Source organism: Syngnathoides biaculeatus, chromosome 6, assembly GCF_019802595.1.
Source record: "Syngnathoides biaculeatus isolate LvHL_M chromosome 6, ASM1980259v1, whole genome shotgun sequence".
In the NCBI taxonomy this organism is placed as follows: domain Eukaryota; kingdom Metazoa; phylum Chordata; class Actinopteri; order Syngnathiformes; family Syngnathidae; genus Syngnathoides; species Syngnathoides biaculeatus.
Genome location: NC_084645.1, coordinates 15,418,088 through 15,440,250, shown reverse-complemented (window position 1 = coordinate 15,440,250; position 22,163 = coordinate 15,418,088). Strand labels below are relative to the sequence as shown.

The 22,163-nt window shown below is 41.8% G+C and overlaps 1 protein-coding gene across 2 annotated transcripts; it reads right to left on the bottom strand.

Moving 5' to 3' along the window:
* Positions 1-555: 555 nt before the first annotated feature.
* ptpn5 (protein tyrosine phosphatase non-receptor type 5) lies at positions 556-21,214 on the bottom strand. 2 transcript variants are annotated; one of them, XM_061823696.1, is made up of 14 exons: positions 20,936-21,214; positions 15,941-16,042; positions 13,446-13,738; positions 12,641-12,763; positions 12,229-12,324; positions 9,372-9,628; positions 8,115-8,307; positions 7,614-7,698; positions 7,042-7,121; positions 6,786-6,923; positions 6,579-6,689; positions 5,121-5,281; positions 4,918-5,031; positions 556-2,790 (listed from the first exon to the last, which is right to left on the bottom strand). In XM_061823696.1, exons 3-14 carry the CDS (start codon positions 13,713-13,715, stop codon positions 2,697-2,699), a joined length of 1,722 nt encoding a protein of 573 aa, XP_061679680.1. In that variant the 5' UTR covers positions 13,716-13,738; positions 15,941-16,042; positions 20,936-21,214; the 3' UTR covers positions 556-2,696. The 2 variants fall into 2 exon arrangements, with proteins under 2 accessions (XP_061679680.1, XP_061679681.1); XM_061823697.1 differs by lacking the exon at positions 15,941-16,042.
* Between the last annotated feature and the right edge of the window lie 949 nt (positions 21,215-22,163).

The following is a 22,163-nucleotide window of genomic DNA, read 5'->3' as shown; positions in this document are numbered from 1 at the left end:
GTGTTAAAGCTACGATTGAGAGCAGAGGCATCACAGAGCAAGCGGCTCCGAGTTGCACGATAGAAATTTGACGTTTACAAGGACGTGAGGTGTTTCTGAACACAAAGCGATCGGCTTGAATTCCGGCTCCCTCTCGACCTCGCCGGTTCTGTGAAGCCTCTGTAAATTCCTGGATGTGGCCTTAACACAAGAGGTCTTCACCGTAAACTTCATGAACCATGACAAACTGCACAGGCAGCATGGTAAAACTAGTGTACTATAGAATGGGCAAAATTCATAATGAGTTCAATAATCACCTAACTGTTATACATTCCTCTGTTCCATTACATTGCACATGCCTTGAAGGAACACTTAGCACCATGCAACCTGAAAATGAGGTGGCTCCTGAATGTATCAAATGTAGAAACAGGCCTTGTGTGTGTGATATATATATATATATATATATATATATATATATATATATATATATATATATATATAAACTTAATAGTAAGATATGATGGAAAAGGTTAACTAGCCAAGATTGCCTTAAGGTGAATATAATGCTGCAGAAAAGTAAATGTATGTAAACTTTAACTAAATGTGAGTTGGAAGTCCAGCGATGACTTCTGGAAATATTCAGTTGGATACTTCATGGGAGTAATATTAGCAATTTTTAGGAAAGTCATAAAAACTATGTTATCACTATGAAAAAACATGTTCTATTGTCATAAGTGGATAAGCAGTAAAATAAATTCTAAAAAAATGTAAGTTGGTCTTTAAATATTTTATGATTTGTATTTTATCCAATCTGGTTTCACACAGAATGGTGAGAGGTGCAGAGCAGCTGTGAGGCTATAGAGATCGACATTGGGAGAAGTTCGAAGAAACTACGGTCCATCATCTGACGTTTTAGGATTGGGAAGCTGTGCACCATCAACACTGAATAGTGGGAACGGGGTGCTGTTGTTGCGACTGGCAGGGAGAATACTTTGATGACCTCAACTCCACTGACATTACTTCATTTTGTGGAAGCAAAGTCTGGCGACTCTGAAGTGGGATCTCCTATCTCAGGGGTTGAAGGCACCGAGCTGCTTAAGAAGCTCCATTATGGTAGAGCCCACCGGCGTGGATTAGATCCTAAAGCCTCTAGATGTGTGTGTGTGTGGGGGGGCTGTCCTGGTTGACATGCCTGTGGACATTGGGACAGTGGCTCTGAATTTTCAGAAGGGGGGGATCAGAGGATGTGTTCTAACTATGGGGTGATTACACCCCTAACCTCCCCGTGGTAAGGTCTATTAATAGGTGTTGAGAGGAGGGTCCTTTGGGAAGTTGAATCTCAGAAGAATCAGGAGGAGCAATGTGGGTTTTCGTCATGGCCTTGGAACAGTTTAGCAGCTTGACACCCATGGTAGAGTCCTTGAGAGCGGGTGGGGTTTCGTCCCAGCCAGTCTACATGTGTTTTGTGGACTTGGGAGAAGGTTTTCAACCGTGTCCCTCCGGGGGTCCTGTGGAGGGTGCCCAGGACTATCGAGTACTGGACCCCTTATTACCAGTTGTCCGGTCCCTTTACAACCACTTGTAGAGTTTGGTGCGCATTGCCGGCAGCAAGTCAGATTTGTTGGAGATCGACAAGGTCACGGCTGCCCGTTGTCACCAATTCTCTTCATTGCCTGAATGGCCAGAATTTGTTAGACGCAGCTGAGGTCTGGATTTGTTGGCCTCACTAGTATGTCTCTGTTTTTGCAGATGATGTTGTCCTAATTGCTGAATCAAGCACCAATCTTCATATTCTGCATCAGTAGTGAAGAAGGAGTTTCAATGAAAGCCGAAGTTCCTAACTTAGTGGTTGATCTACTTTCTTACCCTCAACTATAGGCCACGAGCTGTGTCTCATGATAGAAAAAACAAGATCTTGGATACAAGTGGCCGAAACTGGTTTTGTCTACAGAGTGTCCGGTCTTTCCGGACACTCTACGATCACAAGGAGGGGCTCAAAGTCGAGCCCCTGCTTCTCAGCATCGAGAGGAGCCAGATGAGGTGAGTTGGGCATCTAGTTATGAAACCTCCCGGATGCTTCCCTGGTGAGGTGTTCCAGATATGTTCCAGTAGGAGGAGGCCCTTGAAATGACTCAGGACACAGTGGAGAGACCATGTCTCCTAACTGGCCTGGGAACAGCTCTGCATTCCCCCCGGCCCCAGAAGAGCTGGAACAAGTGGCTGGGGGAAGTCTCTTTAAATGCAATATTTATTTCAATAAGTCTTCCAATGGATTCCCATTTATTTATGTAGATTCACATTGATGCCACTAACCCCTCCACATAAAGTTTCCCACTTTTTAAAATTACCGGCACTGTAACCCTAACTATATGGAATCAGCTTTAAGCATCAAGCCCAGTCAAACACTTAGAAGTGTGTGACGAGTCTGTGGCGTGTCATGCAGATAAATGTGAAAACCTCAGTACTCGCAGGAAGATGAGAACATTTCTTAGTATTATGTACCACTTTACACATTAATTTTATTTTTAGGGCAATGTGAATAAGTACAGGTTTCTATTCAAGAATCCTGCCAGAACAAATCTGTCAAGGATGAAGATGATGTGCAACCTTGTTGAAAGGGTGATACATGAGATGCTGCTTGGTACAGTGGTGTATACCGCTCAAGGCGGTACAGTGTACAGTGGTGTGTCTTGGTGCGCTTGGCCGGAGTTCAAGCACTACTCTTCAGAGGGGTGAGACAGCTGCTTTTCATACAGGCTGAGGACGTGATGCACAAACTGGTACTGCTCGCAAGTCTGGATCATCCCACCCCTGACAAACACATGGTCACAATCAATGGAGGTTAAAACATCACTGTACTGCATTCATGATTGGCTGTGAGGGTTCGTTGCTGGATAATAAATTTTGGTAATCTTGGTTTTAATAAATGGGATTAATATGCTCCATGATCTGCAATTGGCTGGCAACCGGTTCTGGGTGTACCCAGGTCATCACCCCAAGATAGCTGGAATAGGCTCCAGGAACCTTGTGACCCTTGTGAGGATAAGCAGAAGGGAAGATGAATGAATGCTCGATGATTAATTCATTTGTTCATTCATTTAGAACACTGGTGTAAAAACTCAAGGCCAGAGCAAGGCATGCAGATCATTTTCTGTGGCAATCTAAAACAATTTTTACTTGACTTCATTGTTCAAGACAAATTTTAAGTGTCAGAAAATTCATGGAAAACTCGTCATAAAAAGGATAATATTCAAATGCAGGGGGAAAATGCGTAATATAATGGGGAGACAATAAGGAGTTTCAAAGAGAACATTAAATGACTATTAGGAACAGGGCATATTGGGTGCGGGGCAAGAAATGTGCCCCCTACTCTCGCCGCCCTCCCTTCTCAAGACAAAGAGAAGTAACTCAACAATCCAAACCGGCTACTGATTACAACAACCATCTGGACTAAATTATTGTAATTAAAAACATCTTTATAAGGTGGCTCTGCAAAGCCACAAACCGGTGGATCAGCTCCCTTTTGAACCGCCAGACAAGGGGGTGTCCTCAGAATTACTAAACAGTGAAGCAACAGCACCCCCAAGGGGGAACTCTTTGGACTGACAAACTCTCGATGCGAAGTTCCAAATCGTGTTCTGATTTGTGTTGCGCTTACATTGCAGATGACGAAATGTGATGTTATGTTATAAAGCGATTTGGGGACTCTTCATAGATACAGTATAGCGCGAGTGCAGTACATTTACCATCTAGCCCAGCTATCTTCGGGCGAGAGGCAGGGTACAACCTGAACTGGTCGCCAGCCATTAGCCGGGCACATGGAAACAAACAGCATTCACTCTCACATTAACAACTATGGACAATTTAAGCTCTTCTATCAACCTAATTTGGTGTAGCATTACACATCTGGCGATTGTAGTTTTACTGTTATGACCAGCCCCCCCAGCTTGCAATCTTGCAATTGCCATCTCAATTGGTTGTTATGTGTGTGTGTGAGTGCAACCTCCAGCCACAATTGACCCCTCCGTACAGGGCACTTAACCACGCCTCCTGAAGTGACGTCACGCCACGTGCACTGACGTAAGACAAACAGTAAAAATAGCAAATACAATACAATACATTCTGAACTGAGACAGACTCTACGCTTCTGATTTCATTCAAATCAACGATATATTAGAGATTCTAAATACAATACATTCTTAACTGAGAGAGACACCATGCTTCTGATTTCATTCAATCATTCACACGTAGCAATGTTATGCTAGCGGAGAACGTCTCATTCATTTATACGAGACGTGTATTAAAAATCAAATTTAGGGCATATCTTCGTGCGAACACAGTCAGGTTAAGCTTCTGGCCGCGAGCCAGCAAGAAATCAATACGTTTGTGCAGTCCGATCATCGCTAAATATCGTTCAACAAAGAATAAGTGTGTCAATCGTTTACACGCAGCAGTGTTATGCTAGCGAAGAACTTCGAATTCATTTATACGAGACATGTATTGAAAATCAAATATAGGGCATACCTTCGTGCAAACATATGTGTTCCGGTTGACATTAGATGGATTTAGTTGATGATGCGGTCTTCCACAAAGTTTGATCCATCGAAGGCATTTTTCGTACTGCTGGCTCTTCGGTTTTGGAAAGGGTATGAATTGAACTCCACCAACTAGCCTTTCAGGATACCTGTCGTCACTATTACAAAGTCCGTGACTACACCTCTTAACCATATTTTTTGTTAAATAACCCAAATACGCGATAAAACGCTAACTAAACCTATACTGGACCATTCAATGTTGTCAGAGAAAATGGCGGGAGCAAAAACGGGCTTTGGTCTATGCAGATATCTGGCCTCTGATTGGTCAGTGACGCGGATTGCGCAATATCCACGGAGGGGTCAATTGCGCGACACAGTAGATAAAGAGAGGGGAATACATCACCTGTCCAGACGCAGTTGGCAGGTGGTTCCCAGAATATCAACCACGCCCTCCGTCCTCAGCTGCTTGCACAGGATGGAGGTGGCAATGAAGCAGCCGGTCCGACCGATTCCAGCACTGCAGATACAATGACGAAGAGGAATTGATGCGTAAAGCAGAAAGATTGTCATACTGTATACATAAAGTGAAACATTTTAAATCCATACCTGCAATGCACTATTATAGGGCCACTAGTGGGCGGGGCCTCCTCTCTGGCTTTCTCCACTTCCTGTACCAGTTCCAAAAGAGGTGGCGCTTTGTCTGGAGTCTTCTGGTCAGGCCACGAGGTGTACCAGTACTGCCGGAGACTTCGCTCCGTATCGCCACACTGACATGTGCATATGGACACGCGCACAGTGACAAATGCAGATAAACAGATGGGATCGTAGTTTACTTTATCTGTGAAGCAGGAGAACTGTGAAGAATTTCTCATCAACACGTGCACAGGACATCCAAAGTAGAAGGTCTGTGTAGAAATTAGTGCAGAGCAAGACAAAAGTCCCATAATTTCCTCTCCTACACTGACTTTGCTGTTTGATCCCATCCATTGTTTTATATTTGCCGATTATTGTTGAGGCTTTTCCAGCCATGTTTGCATATTACTGCAAGGTCCTATAAATAATTAGGTAGCATCTCCCTGGACCATGTCAGGATGTCAGACCTTTGGTTTTCAGCATTGACAATAGGATCATATTAAAACAATTTGAAGATCCTATCATTGGCATTTCAAAAATATAAGTTTGAGGCCCCTTTACAAAAACACTGATATTAAACACAAAACATAAATAAATAGACATTTCTATATTTTTACAATGAAATTGTTTATTTTGAAATACTCATCCATCCATCCTTGGAATCTTGAACGAACTTGTAACTTCAAGTATTTTCAGTTGCATTGATGTACTATATTAACCAATTGTATTTAGTTAGATCATTTCAAAATGCAAAAACTCACACACTGTATTATGTAGATTCAACACACAAAGGGGAGATTCATGATTTCTTCTTTTCCTTCCGGCTTGTCCCGTTAGGGGTCGCCACAGCGTGTAATCTTAGATGAACACATATTTGTTTGGCACAGTTTTTACGCCAGATGCCCTTCCTGAACCAACGTCTCTGCATTTTAGCAGAGGAGAGAAGCTTACAGCACCTGGTATTCCCAGGCAGCTTCCGAGAGTTGACGAGATTGGGCGTTCTCAGGGTATGATCATGATTTATATTTCTAATTTGGATTATTATAGCTACCATCTAACAGAGACCCCAAATTCAACATCATGCTCCCTTTGAAGTATAAATATTAGACAAGAAACAATCTCAATTTTTTTCAATGTGTAAATTAGGAATTGACCTTCCAAAAAGTATTTTACAGTATTTAATAAACTTGTATATGGTAGTTTCACTTTATGCATTGAACTGTGGGACTAAAATGAATTTATTATGATGCAAAATCTACGCAGGCACAATAAAAACATGAAAACTGCCTAATGTGATCTCTGCTCTGAGATTTTGATTAGTCGAACCTGTGACTGTGAGGCAAACCTGCTAAACATGTGAAGCATATTTGTTTTCAAATTCATTCAAATTTCTCTTTTATTATTATTATTTTCAAACTTTGCTTGTCGTACCTTGAGAGTAAAGACCCTCAGACTGTAGTCATCCTCTTGTGTTACCGTAACAACGGTGATTTCAATACCCTCATGGGTCACAGTATCTTCAGGCCAGTACTCGGCACATTTCTGGAAAGGACACAGACAAAAACACGCAAAATGAACATGATAGTTGTAGTGACAGATCACACACACATCGTGGAATATTTTCACTGTTCTATACACCTCATTTTTCTCCTCCAAGTTAGTGATCATCACAATGATGGGGGTCTTCTCTTGCCACACCATCCTCCAGAAGTCCCCAACTGTGTTGACCGTCGGGCCCTGCGTGGCGATGTACGCATGCTCTTCACCCCCGTAACCCTGCATAACATATAATCATCGCTTTGTAAATGATGATATTCAGTTACGGACGACATTTGCAGAAATATGAAATGAAATCATGATGATCCGATTTTGTTTTCGGACACATCTGACTCACTTTGAGATAATTGGCGTTGATGTAAGTAGTGAGGAAATCGTCTTCGTCTTGTGACTTTAAGATCACCCGGCTGTGTGTGTCTGAAGACAGGCAGAATTATCAACAGACGCAAAGAATGGAAAAAGCACATTTTACTTCTCCCTTTTGGACAAAGAAAGTCTGCCTTTACAAATCCCATCCAATCAGTTTTGACTGAGACTACCATGATAATTCAACACTATGTTTATTATTGTTTATTATTGTTGTTATTCTGTTTTTAGGGTGCATCTGAAACATCGCTCAGTGTAAAGCAGTGCTGCTCGAGAGAAATATGAAAAACACCCACAACAATAAATATAGCTCTTTGACAGCATCAATCTAAACTGAGCATTGCTTTCCAAATGCAGTGGGAAAAAAATCAAAGATACAGTTAGAAAGAAAATAAAACTTGGGGCTGAGCCAGGCAGATTTTTTTTTGTACATAGCTGTTGTATTGGATTGCAAAACACTAATATAATCTTTATGTATCATTATCAAAAAAATCACATCTTTGTTCCAAATATGTATGTCATGTTGAAAAGAGCCATACTCACTGGGTAAGATGGTTTTGTAGCGGTTCTTTCTCACAAGCCCTGGGTAGTTGTACTCCTTAGGGTCTACAAAGTTCATGGGAGTTTCCTGCAAATGGACAAACAACAAAAAGGAATAAACAGTGCACAGCAACAATTGGCCGATGCTATGTGGGAGTTACAATCCACCCACAAGATAATCAAGTGGTAAAGATTCAGTCTTCGAAAATATTTGTTATGTGTAGCGAGTGGACATCACTGAGGGATTGTGTGATTTATTTGCAATCTTGAATCCATCCCTGATTGCCCAGCATGCAGCAAAATCCTCCGTGAGTCTGTATGCAAATTGGGCAAAGATTCTTTCCATCTTTCGCCCACTGTCAGACAGAGGCAAAGCTTACGGGTGTGCAGAGGTCCTTTGGGTGTACACTATGAGCGGGTGAGTCCTTGTTCATATTTGTGTATATATACTGTATCTGACAAGTTGTGTAGGTGGATGAGATGCCCTTGTTGCACTCAACTCACATAGAACTCAGCCTGCAGGCTTTGGTCATCCATGGCCCGTGTGTGGAGCCTGGCAGGGGTAAGGATGTGTGTTCCCTGCCGGAGGTACTCCTGGGCCGACTGGTCTCTCGGGGAAAGCTGGGCTCCATAGCCATACGGCTCTGTGCAGCCCGGTGTACACATGTCCAAGGTCAAGGAAACATTGGAGCCCCTCCTGTGTGAGAAATGTAGGCTCAGAAATCCACCTACTGTATATACACTTGTGAGCATGTGTACCTACCACATCAATACAAATCGAAAGAGCGCCAAAGTTTTAACAGTGGTGACTCATTCAATGGCGGAACTATCATCCCAGTTTCAATGGCTCCATTGTAAACTTTAAAATCAGTCAAGATTTGACAAATATACAGAACTGTATTTTCTATGTTGGTCTTTAAATGAACTCCCTTTTAGCCATAAACAAGCATTATTTTATTTATCTCTTTAAAAAGAAGTGAATGTTGCCATAAAATAGGGTCACGGTGCTCACAACCACCCCTTCACGCACATAATCCCGGACCAATGGAGTGGTGTTGCCATGCAAGGTGCTGCCAGGGCCACCCACAGCAACTTGGGGTTCAGTGTCTTCCTCAACGACACTGGGTTTGAATTGCAGATCGTTCGGTCACTGGACGGCCCCTCTACTAACTGAACGATGACTGGCCAAAAATGGTATAGACACTCCAGTGAAAAGAATAATGCTCAAACGGTTCACCATAGACCTAGGAAGAACTAATTATGATCAGGGTCTAGATAAAAGTATGGAAACAGAAATGTCAATTACATTTCTCAATACTCTGTATGATAATCCAATGTGTTTGCCACTCTCCGTGAACCAGGATGTAGCCTGCTGACCGTCAAACCCGAATACTGTATAGCCCACTGATTATTTTTTTTCAATATTGTTAATAGTTTGACCTTGGCATAGGTCAGATTAAATGTAATTTCAGTGTCATTTTTCTTTCATATGGTACATTTGATTTTCAACACTATATATGAAGAGTTCAGACGCAAAAGCAGATATATCACTTTTTCGTTTCTAAAGAATCTACAGAAACAACAAAAATGGACATATCTTCTTTTGCATCTGAACTCTTCATATCTTTTTTATATTTTATGCCATATGCATATAAAAAATGGTAGCTAAGTATTAGGTTGTATACAAACCAACAACGAAGTAAAATCAACCCACGAAACACATACTGTAAATGAAACAACTCTTTCAGGACAATAACAAACCTCTCCTGAAGCCCGACTGGCGTGACTGTGAGAGTTACAGCATCTCCCTCTGGCTTGATGTCAATTCCCATTTCAAAGACAGGAGTCTGAGGCACGGCATCTAGATCTATCAAGTCCTCCTGGGCATCTGTCCACTCTGAGAGGGTGAAGGAGGGCTGGCGGCTCACTGACTGACGTCGATCTCCAACGTCGTTTGAAGTGCTCACCGGTGACCACAAGCCAGAACCGTAACGCCACCTACACACCATGTGGATGACCTGAAGGCGGATGAGTGGAGGAGAATGTTATGTGTAGCGACTTGTCAGGCAAATAAACAGTACAGTTCAACAACAACAAAAAAATAGAATTACATGGATTTCTACATACACTGGTCGTAAAATATTATCTGATCTCAAGCAACAGTAAGTCAAAATAACAAACTCAGTTCTAATTAATACAATGACAACAAATATGGTAGAAGTTGCAGTGAACGGTGGATAAAGTATGTGTGTGAAACTTTTGTATTTAATAATCCAGAAATAACTATTTGTTTCCTGTAATTGACGATCAGACTTGCACAAGGGCCAAGCGACAATTGGGACCATTCCTCTTCACAAAACCTTTTCATTGTCTTAAGTTGGTTGAGGTCAAGATTTTGGTAGGGACACCTCAGAAAGAGTATTTTCTTCTGTTGAAACAATTCTATTGTTGACTAGCTACATTGAGAAGCATGGCACACAGTCATTGTGCACTTAATCCACGTTGGTTATGGATGTATGTGGTTGGATGTTCATTGGTGGTCTGAGAGGCTGTAGGAGCAGAATGGCAACTGTGCTACAGTCAGACTGCCCCAGATTTCCTGTAAAATTCCTTGATAAACCAAGGAATTATTTTTTCTTTTGAGGATAGCGATCTGTCCATGCTCTGCAGTAGCAAATCAGTCCAAAACTATTATGCCCGCTCCGTCATTTGTGTTTCTTCTAAACAACTCAACTTTGGTTTAATCTGTTCACACAATAGTTTGTGGACTGATAAACATTAAGGCTTTGAGAGATCTAAAAAAAAAAAAAAAGCATAAAAAAGAAGCACCCTCAGATTGATGGGAGTTGAGGCTGGCTGAATTTCGATTAGCTTTTGGTGAATTAATTTGTCAGGGGGGTTGATTTATTGTACCTTTCCCACCTTATGCTGTGAATGTTGATGTAGTGTGTAACCTAAACTGAAATAACCTGGAAACATGTCATTTTGTTGTATTAGTTCAAACAGACCGTGTTTGTCTATTATTGTGACTTAGATGAAGATCAGATCACATTTGAAAACAAATTCATGCAGAAATTCAGCAACTACCAAAGGGTTCACAAAAATATGTTTGTTGTCAAAAGTCCATCCTTGAAAGGCTTTCCTTCCTCTTCTTCTTGTTCTTTCTATCTGTTTTTTTTTTTTTTTTTTAAATAGTGCTCCTGTGGCTGGCAGCCCAGGCTTTTAAGCCTGCAGGTTAGTGCATAAAAGTCAACATTATGCGAATGGTGGTTGCATGTGTGGACCACCATCGCACTGGTGCCATGACCCAGATTGGGAATGAGGTTTTTGGGGGATGAGTGTAATGAATGCCAGCCTGAGCTGTCTAAAAGTACATTAGTTAAATGGCACTTCTCGGAACCCTAAAGAGTATTGCTAGCTGGTGGATTGGCTGTCTGGGTTCTTCGCCTTCTCGTTAGCGTTCCAGCTAATGTTCGTTCAAATGTGGAGATAAGAAGACCAGAAGTGAGGAAGAAACATGGCTACTACATCTAGTAACCCTGAAATGTGACTCACTACTACTGCGTTACTTTAGGTAAGGAGCATGGGAGCATTTTGTCTGCTCGTTTGGCAACAGAAATGGAACTCAAATAGTCAACACGACCCGAGCTAATTGCCGCAAGGGCTTAAAAAAAAAGAAACGCTCCCAAGTCACATGCAGCATTTCAAACGTAATAATGCAACTTCAAAGTCACCATTGCAAAATCAGAATTAATGGAGCATGTAAGAAAACACAAGTTAATTCTTTTTTCCTCCATGGGACAACGTTCCAGCACAGATGAAAAAGTCTCTCACTGGAAAATGTTCACATGGTGATGTTTCTGATGAAGAATTTGCAACTTTTTTAAATCAGCTCGGCAATGCTCTTAAAAAAAAGTTTTTTTTGTTTACGGCCATTGGCTAATTTTTACACTTTTGTGGTTTATGGCACAGATGACATGACAAGTTTGTTACCTAAACGTAAATAATGTCCACAAACAAGTTTAGATTTGATGATTTGTAACAGTATTTTGCAAAAGATTTTTCATTTATTTACTTATTTTATTTCTGGCAACTCTGTTACCTCAATTTTTACATACTTGCATCTTACAGCCCAGACAGGACGCTTGTTTCTTGTTTGTTTAGTTTTCTGTATTTTTCAAAAGTATTTTGTTTTTATATAATTTTATTTGTTGCAGAGATGGGAAGTCCGTTACATCAGACACTATAATTTCATTTGTAAAAAATTGAAGCAATCAAGTGTTTGCTAAAAAAAAAATACAAAATCTAATCAAATCAAAATCTACCCCCCCCAAAAAAAAAAAAAAAAAAAAAAACACATATCAAACCATTGGTCAGAAATGGAGATTTTGACTTTGGTGTATTGTTACAGACCGAGTTCACAAAGCATTTTTGCAACTTTAAATATATCTGAAACAACGATAAAATAATTTGCATTGCATCAAAGCACATTTAAGATCCACTACACGTATGCGCAGTAACCACAATAATTTACCAACGTGCATATCAACTTGCATTAAGATAATAATCCCTGACAAAATAAAAAAGAGCAAAATTGTGTGCCCCAGTTTGTGCATACCATAAAAATACAGATGGTCACACCAATGCCTGCAGTGACGTAAATGATCCATGTTTGCTGCGTTGTGTTGACCACATCCTTCATCAGTGCCATGGACTGACAAAAGCAGAAAGAGAGTTCAAAGACTGGATACATCACATCTTTGCATTCACAATACTTATTTGTAAAGTTGCTTGCTAATGACAAAATATCAATTGTAATATCAATAAATGGAGTATTTTTAGGAACTCAGATGAGTTACAGCTCCACGTCCATATCAAGTCACCCATTGATTATTTTGTCTTATATGAAATTGCGGATGTACTAAAGAAACCATGTCCAAATTATTAGAGTGTAAAAAAAAACTCATTTATACCCATTTTGGTTATACATGAAAAGAAAAACAATACAAATGTATATTTTTTAAACTTACATCCATTCCAAATATTGGGTGGCAGGGTAAGACAAACCCGAAATAGAAGTCGATGACCTGCAGGGCTTTATAGATAGACGCAAAGGGCCCATTTCCTTCCACAACAAAGAAGATCCAGTACCCCTGAGAGGAGAGAGGGAAGGCACACTGTCACTGTGTTGCCCTTCAGGCACGTGTGCACAGCACCAAGGCTGCTTGAAAGGTGAAAAGCACGAAGCAAAGAAAAGAGCACAGCCAATTACACAAGCATTCAAATACAGTGCGTGGAAATTGTCCGAGTGCGGCCAGGTGACGTAATCAGTGGTGCATTTTCAAGGCCTCTCGTCTTCTTTCTGCCTGTGGTACTATTGTTTACACAAGAATGTGCTCAGAAGAGCTCTCATTTGTAATAATACAAAAAAAGGTTATAGTGTACTTCCACATTCAAGCATTGTTTGGATTCCACCTACTGTACATGATTTTAGATAATCTCATTTATTTCTTATTATTTGGCTCTCATTTATCGTGTGGATGCTTCCAACAGCAACATGGGCCAAAGGTAATGCTGGAACCTATCCCAGCAGACTTCGGGCAAAGACAAACTACACGTTGGACTGGTCGCAAGTATGTCACATATAAAAATGACCAACCATTCACACTGTCACATTGTATTGGATCTGAACCCAAGCTGTTAACACAGAAGTGAGCGAGTGAACTGCGACAAATTCTGTGACTCGTATTTACACATGAACTGAGCAAATACTTATAAGCAATTTGTTGGGTTTTTTTGTTTCATTTTTACATTGGCCTACATCCATTCACATACCGTGACTTGGGAGATGACAAAAAGAGAAGCCCAGTACTGGAACTCAATCACCAACGTATACACTTTGTGCAAGAAAAGTTCTTCTCCTTGTGAACTTTGCCCCCCTGTGGTTCCATCTTTGCTCCTTAGCAACTCTTCCGTCTTTGTGGCTGCATCAACTCTTTTTGCCGTCTTTGTGGGCTCATCCAGCCAAACAGGGTCCTCGTCGGGCCTTAGGAAGATGGAGTCCTCAGTGGGGGAGCGAGTGGAGCTGCTCAGGCGGCGGGTCATGATCCTCCTGCTGATAAAGGCTCCTATCGGTTGGGAAGGATTTGACACAGGAATGTTCCTCAAACACAGTGTTGAGAAAAACAAAACAAAACTACTGTAAACATCCTACCAGTTATGCGATATCCACATTTGTGTATGTGTATATATATATATATATATATATATATATAATATATATATATATATATATACATTGCATCAACAGTATTAGCAATGCTATCTTGACTGCATATTCACAAAAGTGGAGAGAGTACTTACTTCCTGGTTGACGCGTGGTGCCATGATTCTCGAGAGTGGCTCATTTTTATAACATCGTTATGACTCAAACAGTGAAATAAAATTTCAGCAAGTACAAATTTATCCAGATTCACCCCAAAATTTCATTTGAAAAAGTTTCTTTGAATGATCACATGTGGTGACCTTTGCACACGAAAGTTTTGCTTCTTTTTTTTAAAATCTTCAGTGCGATATTTACAAAGGTTCTATCCTTGATTAATAAGTAACAATATATTAGAGAACAATAGCTCACTCTCAGAACCCTTTGACTATCTTCCATGATGCTCCTCGACCTTATATCTGCTGCTTAGCCACTAAAATACAAAATATTGGAGATAATACAATGTTTTCCAGTTCAATGGCCTCCTCATTGTGTTTCTTCTCGTTTGTCGGTTTCAGTTTGTGTGCATGATGGGTCTGATATTTGAAATCAGAGTGAGAGAGCGAGAGAGGGAGACAGCGAGAGAGCGAGAGAGCGAGACAGAAAGAGTGTGTGTGGGGGGGTGGCGAGGCGGTTGAGCGTGTGTGTGTGTGTGAGAAATTCTCCATTGTGGTGAGATGAGTCAGGGGTAACGTGTTTACAGCCCTGTCCGTTGCCTTGGCAACAGAGTGGCTCTCATCCCTGTCCTCCATCCTGAGCATTATCATCTACTGACAACACACTTGCGCGTGCACCCATGCACACACAAACACGTACACACACACACACACACACACACACACACACACACACACACAAACACACAGCCCTATCGTTGTGCTCTTGTCATGATCCATTCGGAGTTTTCTTTTTTTTTTTTTTAACTGTATGTAAGTCAGCTCCTCCCTATTTTTGGGGTGGGGTTGAGGGAGGAGCGAAGCAAGATGGCATGCACCTGCGAGCTACTGTTGATCAGCTCCCCGTCTTTAGCTCTGTTGCCACACCAGGAAGTCACCATCATGCTCCTTTTTATCCACCGTTTGGATACAGTTGGACGTTTATATCCTCCTTTTTTTTCCCCCCTGTACACTATGACAATCTCCTAGTATTCTTCCTGGTTTTGTAATTTAGTCCAGATTGGGTTGTACTTTGTTGATTAATTTTCTCCCTTCTCGGCGGTAGTGCTCTATGTTCATTAATCTTTTCGTTTCCACTTTTTATAGTATATACACGTATATTACAGCTGCAGAAGCTGCCCATAGACACATGGAATATCACCTCTCATAGTAGGGAAGGAGCCTGAATTGGTATATGAGGTTCAGAGGATCTTACTCGATAGTGACATATTTTTTGAGTGGTTATGGTCTCTTTCATTGAGCTCCCTTGGTGAAGGGCGCTGAGGAAGAGTGGTATTACTTATCACTGGCTATATGGTGGGATTCACCCCAGTGGACGTGAGGGTAGCCTCCCTTTACAGGTGGCATTCAATCATGTCCCTCATGGGGTCCTGGTGGGTACTCCATCATCACTCCATCAAGCAGGAATCTTCAACTCTCGCTTGAACAGTACGGAGATGAGTATGAAGCAGCATCTCCAAATCTGAGGCCATTTCTCGGAAAAGAGTGGAGTGTGCTCTCAGGGTCAGGAATTAGATCCTTCCCCAAGTTGTGGAGTTTAAGTATCTCGCGGACTTGTCCATGCTTGAGGGAAGAATGGAGCGGGAGATCACCAGACTGAGTGATGCAGCATCTGCCGTGAAGTGGAGTCTGATAAAGAAGGCGCTTTGGCGAAAGGTAACGCTCTCCATTGATCGCACAATCTACATTCCGAGCCTCATCTATGGACGCGACCTATGGATGAATATGGAGGCTTGTCAAGTAGTTAGCTATTTGGCATGATGATGTCTAAATCTGTTATAAGTGAGTTTGGAGCATTTAAAAAAAATTGGCTACAAACACATAAGACGAGAAAAATAATGACTTGAAGGATCATATTTGGAAAGCATCTAGGCGTCACATGGCTCACTCACTCAAGGTAGAGCAAAGAAAAGGACGGAGTGGGAGTCAGATCACATGATGAAGATAAATCCTCTATTTTGCAGCAACCAGAGTGTTGACCATTGAGCAGCAACCTGTAAGGCAGAAGATGGCAGATATTCTATAGATATTGTTAGAAGACATCTAAACACAGCTTTAATCGTGTCCCGAAATACATGCTGAAGCCTCGTTGTGACTCAAGCACGAACAGTCCTGCTGAGGCAGTGTTAGTAATTCTCCATTTGAGTAGCACTCTTGTCAGCTGCCAGCTGCGCCTTCATGCTAGGGATGTAAGGTGACACAGTAAACTGTTAATATGTCTTCCTTCGTAGTTTCCTGCGCCTTCCTACCTCTCCTTCTCGAAGAGCCAGAGATGAATCCAGACAGGCGCCCTCCCAAAACATTCCCATTGCTTTAGTTGCAATCAGTATGCATGAGCTCTCTTTTCTCTCAACCTCACTTTTTCCTCCGTGCCTTGCTGTGAACCAATAGATGAGCTCAGTGCAAAATGGGAGCACGTCAGCGTGTGTGTGCATGTGTCTGTAAACAGGTGATGCGCTTAGGGTAGCTGCAGCTATGCTCACTATGAAAGTGGTTTTGAAGTGATGACACCGCTTCGTGCAGTCCCAGGTTTCCGTAGCCATGGCAACATGCATACATACAACATACACACATACATATTGTACACCCAAGCACTGAAGGAACGCCGAGGAACAGTCTTGTGTGGGAGGAACTGTAAAATGTTGCAAGGTGCAGATGGACAGGTGTGTGGATGCGGGTATGAATGGGAGATGAAGCATGCTGAGGCAGTGACGCTGGCGTTTTGGTAACCGTGGTAACCCAAATATTATATTGAGCACTCACACAACCATATGTACACACACAGACGCAGCCTCAAGTGGAAGTGGAACAATGTGCAAGTTTGCTTTCAGTCTTCAAGACAAGTCTTTTGCCAAAATGAAACTACAAGACAATTTTGGTGTCTCAAGATGGCACTCTATAAGGCCAACGCCATATAATCTTCTTTTGTGTCGTTCAGACACTGGCAAATTTGATTTGGATATATATCAATATTTTTTTTTGTGTGGAAAACTACACGTATACGTGATTGCAACTGTCAGACGTTAGATGGATGGATTGATGGATGGAGGGACAAACGGAAATTACCAGGATTTTTTCCAATGTAAAAAGTAATGAAAATGATGAATAATTTTCTTTCATCACATTACACAACTTTATTTTTCCCCCTGATGCTTATGGGTCATTGGCACACAGAAGACAAGGATTTTGCAAACCCAAATCTGGCCCTGATATGAATATGAATTTGGGCCTCATTGCATGAGGATGCGCTTATAAGGTTAGATCACATTGTGACAGTAATCTAGACCCAGATCGAGAGGATTTGTGATGTGCAAAACATGAGGGCTGGTTCAATCTGACTCGTCAATGAGGCTCCTCTGGCTATGGAACCATACAACGCCCCCTCCCCCTTCGTCTTCATATAGATCATGTGGATTCTATTGATTTGATCACATTAACACATCAAAGTGAGTGCAAACAAAAGCATTTAATTTGCGAGATCCTTTTCTACGGGCAGGCACTTCATGAACAAGGAGAATGACTTTCATTATTTTCCTCTTTGGATGACAGATGGCTCGTGTTTTAATGGATGTTCCTGATGATCTTCTTCCTCTGTCTGGAAAATAATGGAGGCATAACAGCATGTCACCATATGGCCATTCTTTTTTTTGGTGAATGTTTTCGGAAGCTCTGGTCTGTAAGTTTAACCCCTAACCATTTTTTTATGAAAAAAATAAAGTTCAGCATCAACCACTTACTTATAGGATGCATGCAGTACAGAGATTTTTTGGTGCATGCTTTTTTCACTCCTTAAATTCATTTTTCAATGACAATGTACTAAACCACACACAAATTATAACAGTCATCACAACTTTTTTTTTAATAACTTTTCAGCTAGATGTCAAGTACAGCTCGGCAGACTTAGTTCTTTCCTGGTCAGAACTTGCTATTTGTTGCAAGATGTAGTTCATTGGCTCAAGTCTTCAATGAAAGTATGTCAGCTAAAAATGTGTCTCAAAGTTGTTCACCACCATAAAAATTACCACACGAAACAGAAAAAACAAGTTACCGTGGCTGCTTGTATTTCTTCTTCACTTATTACTACCACTACTACTATGACTATGACTGTGACTACTACTACGACTGTCGGTAGTAAAAGTAGTATTACTAATATTATGATTACTACTACTACTGGAGCTGTAAATAACTCCTGAAATTCTTACCACTACTACCACTGCTACTATTATTACCACTGGTGTTGTACGACAACTAAAACTCCTCCTACTACTACCACTTCTATCCATCCATCCATCCATCCAATCTATTTTCACAGCTACCTGTACTTATCCTCACGAGTGCCACGGGAGTGCTGGAGCCTATCCCAGCTGTTAACGGGCAGGAGGCAGGGTACACCCCGAACTGGTTGCTAGCCAATCGCAGGGCACATAGAAACAAATAACAGTCACACTCACAATCACACATGGGAGCAATTTAGAGTGTTCGATTAATGCATGTTTTGGGGATGTGGGAGGAAACCGGAGTGCCTGGAGAAAATCGACACAGGCATGGGGAGAACATGCAAACTCCAGACAGCCGGGGCTGTAATTTGGAACCCTGTCCTCAGAACTGTGAGGCTAACCCTCAAACCCATCACACCACCACACCGCCCTAATACTACTACTATACTAACATTACTACTACTATTACCAATACAACTACTACTGCGGGTACTGTACGAGGACTACGACAATTCCTACTACGACAACAACAACCACTACTACTACTTCTACGATTTCTTGTTCTTTCTATTCTCTATCAGTCTGGTTGCCCTATGGCAATATGCTGCCTCTCACATCACAAGTCTGTCATTGTGTATGTTGTGCTGCTTATCTCGAGTATACCACACAGTATAAAAGCAGCAAGCAATTGTTATGGAGCTCCAGGTGCCATAGAACACCTTACATTAAGATACACTCTCTCTCTCTCTCTCTCTCTCTCTCTCTGGTGAACCTGTTCTCGACCATAATTTTTTTCGACCCCAAAGGTGATGAATTTTTGACATTTTACTTGCTTGTGTACAAACACTAGTCTCTGGGTGTAAAATTAAGACAGAAATCCTTCATTGACCGTTTTTTTTTCCTGAAAGTGTGTCTGTGAACAAGCTGTTTGGCACTTCCCCCACTAGCCCCACTCTTGCGTAACAGTGGTAATAATTTACATAATAACCAGCCCGACAGTAAACCTTTCCTCCGTGACATGATCAACTTGGCTGGGAAAAGATGCGAAGCTACTTTCAAGAGATGAACACAGGCCAGCCAGTGGACTGCACAGTCGGAAACACCACTACACCACTAACCCTCACGAGTGCGAGGTCCCTGTAATCATGTCAAAGCCAAAAGGTAGGTAGATACAGTACTGTATATATTAATTTGTGGTGGATGGACAAGTTAGCATTTGCCATCAGTCTTAGTCTCTAATAAGAAGTTTGTACTTTCATTTATCTATAAAATTGTCGATACAGTAGAAGGCAATATTATGTAGTGGGTGAATTGTCCACTTAGGACATAGGCCAACACACAGTGTATAATCTCCTGCCTCCATAAGTGTAAATCACAATGGGAACGAAATCCGTTTTCACCATTGGTCCAATAGTATATGTTACAATATATGAATAGTCGCTCACTTGAATTAGACAGATCCTACCCTTGATGAATTGATTTCAATGAGATCAGAAATGGGGCATGTCACGTATGCTGTATTTAATTATCCTTTGTGTGTCTTATTTAAACACCTGGTACTATCATAAATTGTAGGGGGGAGTCTCCTTTAAAGATTTCCATATGCATTATGTCAAAATGACAAATTGCAGCATCTGGTGGATCTCAAATGAAGAGTCACCACTGTCTATCTCTATAGTTTCAGGAATAAAATGTACAGGTACAGCAGTATTTCCTCTTTCCTGCTGACTCAAAGCTGAGTATCAAGTGTGCTGCTGATGTGCTTGTGTGGCAGTGAGACGAGTCCAAGAGGAAGTGCAGATTCAATGTGACGATGGAATGGAAACATGAGATTGAGTCACTAGCGCCTAGGCCTTCTTCAGTGACCTCTAATTGTTGATCATCAATACAAACACTAACTTACAACAAATGACCTTAAAGTTTAAATTTGGTGTCCTGCATCTGTGGCGGGAGAGGTAATCAATCACCTTCATTAGTTTACCGGACTCCTTCAGAATTCTAATAAAAATGTAACCCACACCACATGTAAACATGTAATTCATCCTAAAATGTATTGCATGAATAATGAAAAATACGCTGCATAGCAAATGGATTTACAGGCTGAAGTAGCTAAATCTGGATTTGCGGCGACGGAAAATGCTATGACATGAGTGTATGGCATCGAAACATCGATGCAGAAATGGCAATCCCAGGCAGTCATTCATACTTAGACAAAAGGCCATTCATATCATGTACGTAGTTACGATGTGCTCGAGCAACCACACAGAGCAGAGAGGGATGGATTAGTAATGAATCACCAAGGGAGGTGGACTGTTGCATCTCTTGCTGGTAACTCCCACATCGTCTCACATTCACACACACACACACACACACACACCACACACACACACACACACACACACACACACACATGAGTCAAGCTATCAGTGATGTTAGAGGAATGTGAAAATGCAAGGGTGATGAAGAACCAACCTGTTGTTCATGTTGGCTATATCACAGTACCTTTTGACAGCCAGGAGTGCGCAGTAGCCAGATGAACCACAGGGGCTTCATTGTGCTTTTGGTATTCACCTCATGTCGCGCAACCACAAAGGGGGAGAGAAAGAGGGAGGGAGGGCCGGAACACTCATCCCCCAGCCTTAAGTCTACGGTTAGGATAAGTCCTCTTACCTGACTGAGGCTTTCTTCAAATGGCCATCTGGTGCTCTTCTCCCTCAGAGCCAAAGAGCAGCAGCCAAACACCGATTCCTTTGCTGCTTCTCTGCCTGCTGCAGAGAAAACGTGCTCGTGTGCCAGGAGGAGACAGACCGACGACGATGGGGTGAAAGATGCGTGCGAGGTTAGCGGGGGCTTAGGGGACTTGAGTGGTGGGTGTTCGCCTGCGAGGACGAGCGCCAGACAAACGTGATGGCTTCTATATTGTTTGTATCCGGAACACAGCGAGATCCACAGGCGGCAGCTTCATCTAGGTGTATGCAGCAAGAGGCTGTGCGGTAGCCTTGGCAACAGAGCGAGAATGAGGGAGTGTGAGTGAGAGTGAAGGGGTGGGAGAGAGAGAGAGAGAGAGAGAGAGAGAGGATGAGAAAGCGAGAAAGAGAGAGAGTGAGAGAGAGAGAGAGAGAGAGAGAGAGAAGAGAGAGAGAGAGAGGAGAGAGAGAGAGAGAGAGAGAGAGAGAGAGAGAGAGAGCATCACATTGTTGGGACATAAATCTTCCAAATAATCTGGTTTCTATAAAGTGCTCAACCTTTGCTCAACTAAACTTTCTCGGCAGTATTCATGTTCTATATGGTTAAATTATGTACAAATAGCCTTCTTTTTACAATTTTACTATTTACAAATCATGGAAAGTTGCCATTCATGTAGTGTTGGGATCGGTTTTGAGCAGTGAAAATTTTGACCTTGGACCTGGGGAGTACCATCAAGGGTTAGCGTCGGGGGCACTGTTCAAGCAGCCCCTTTCCTGAAGGGCACATTGAGCGAAGGATCATTATTTCTGTTGTCTTTCATTTGCAACTGATGTAGTTCTCATTATTATGCGATGTATAATTGCTCTGATTGCTCATCTTCTCCATTTTAAATATGGGAAACAGCTTGGCTCTGATTGGTCTATATCACAACATCTGGTAGAGCAGAAGCTTGGGGTGACTGAGCATTCTTTGTGGCGTTCTGTGCTTCAATGCAATGTTCAGACTTGTGCCCCTCAGATGAAACCGGAGGGCAGGGGTCATGATTGATACCCACTAATGCCCAAGGATTTAGATGGAAGGGAGCTTCAGACCAAAACACAATCCATGATCTATCAGGTAAGTGTTCACCACAGTGATTTCTAATACTGATAAACATTTACAAATATTTAATAGCGAACAAGTATCACAGAAGAAAGAAGAAGCAGAAAGA

Excerpts from the sequence above, each read along its gene's own strand:
- ptpn5 (XM_061823696.1), bottom strand. The coding sequence starts at position 13,715 with ATGACCCGCCGCCTGAGCAGCTCCACTCGCTCCCCCACTGAGGACTCC. Across the intron at positions 12,764-13,445 it reads TTGTCATCTCCCAAGTCACG|GGGTACTGGATCTTCTTTGT; the intron begins GTATGTGAATGG and ends CTCTCCTCTCAG. Across the intron at positions 8,308-9,371 it reads CCAGTCGGGCTTCAGGAGAG|GAGGGGCTCCAATGTTTCCT; the intron begins GTTTGTTATTGT and ends TTTCTCACACAG.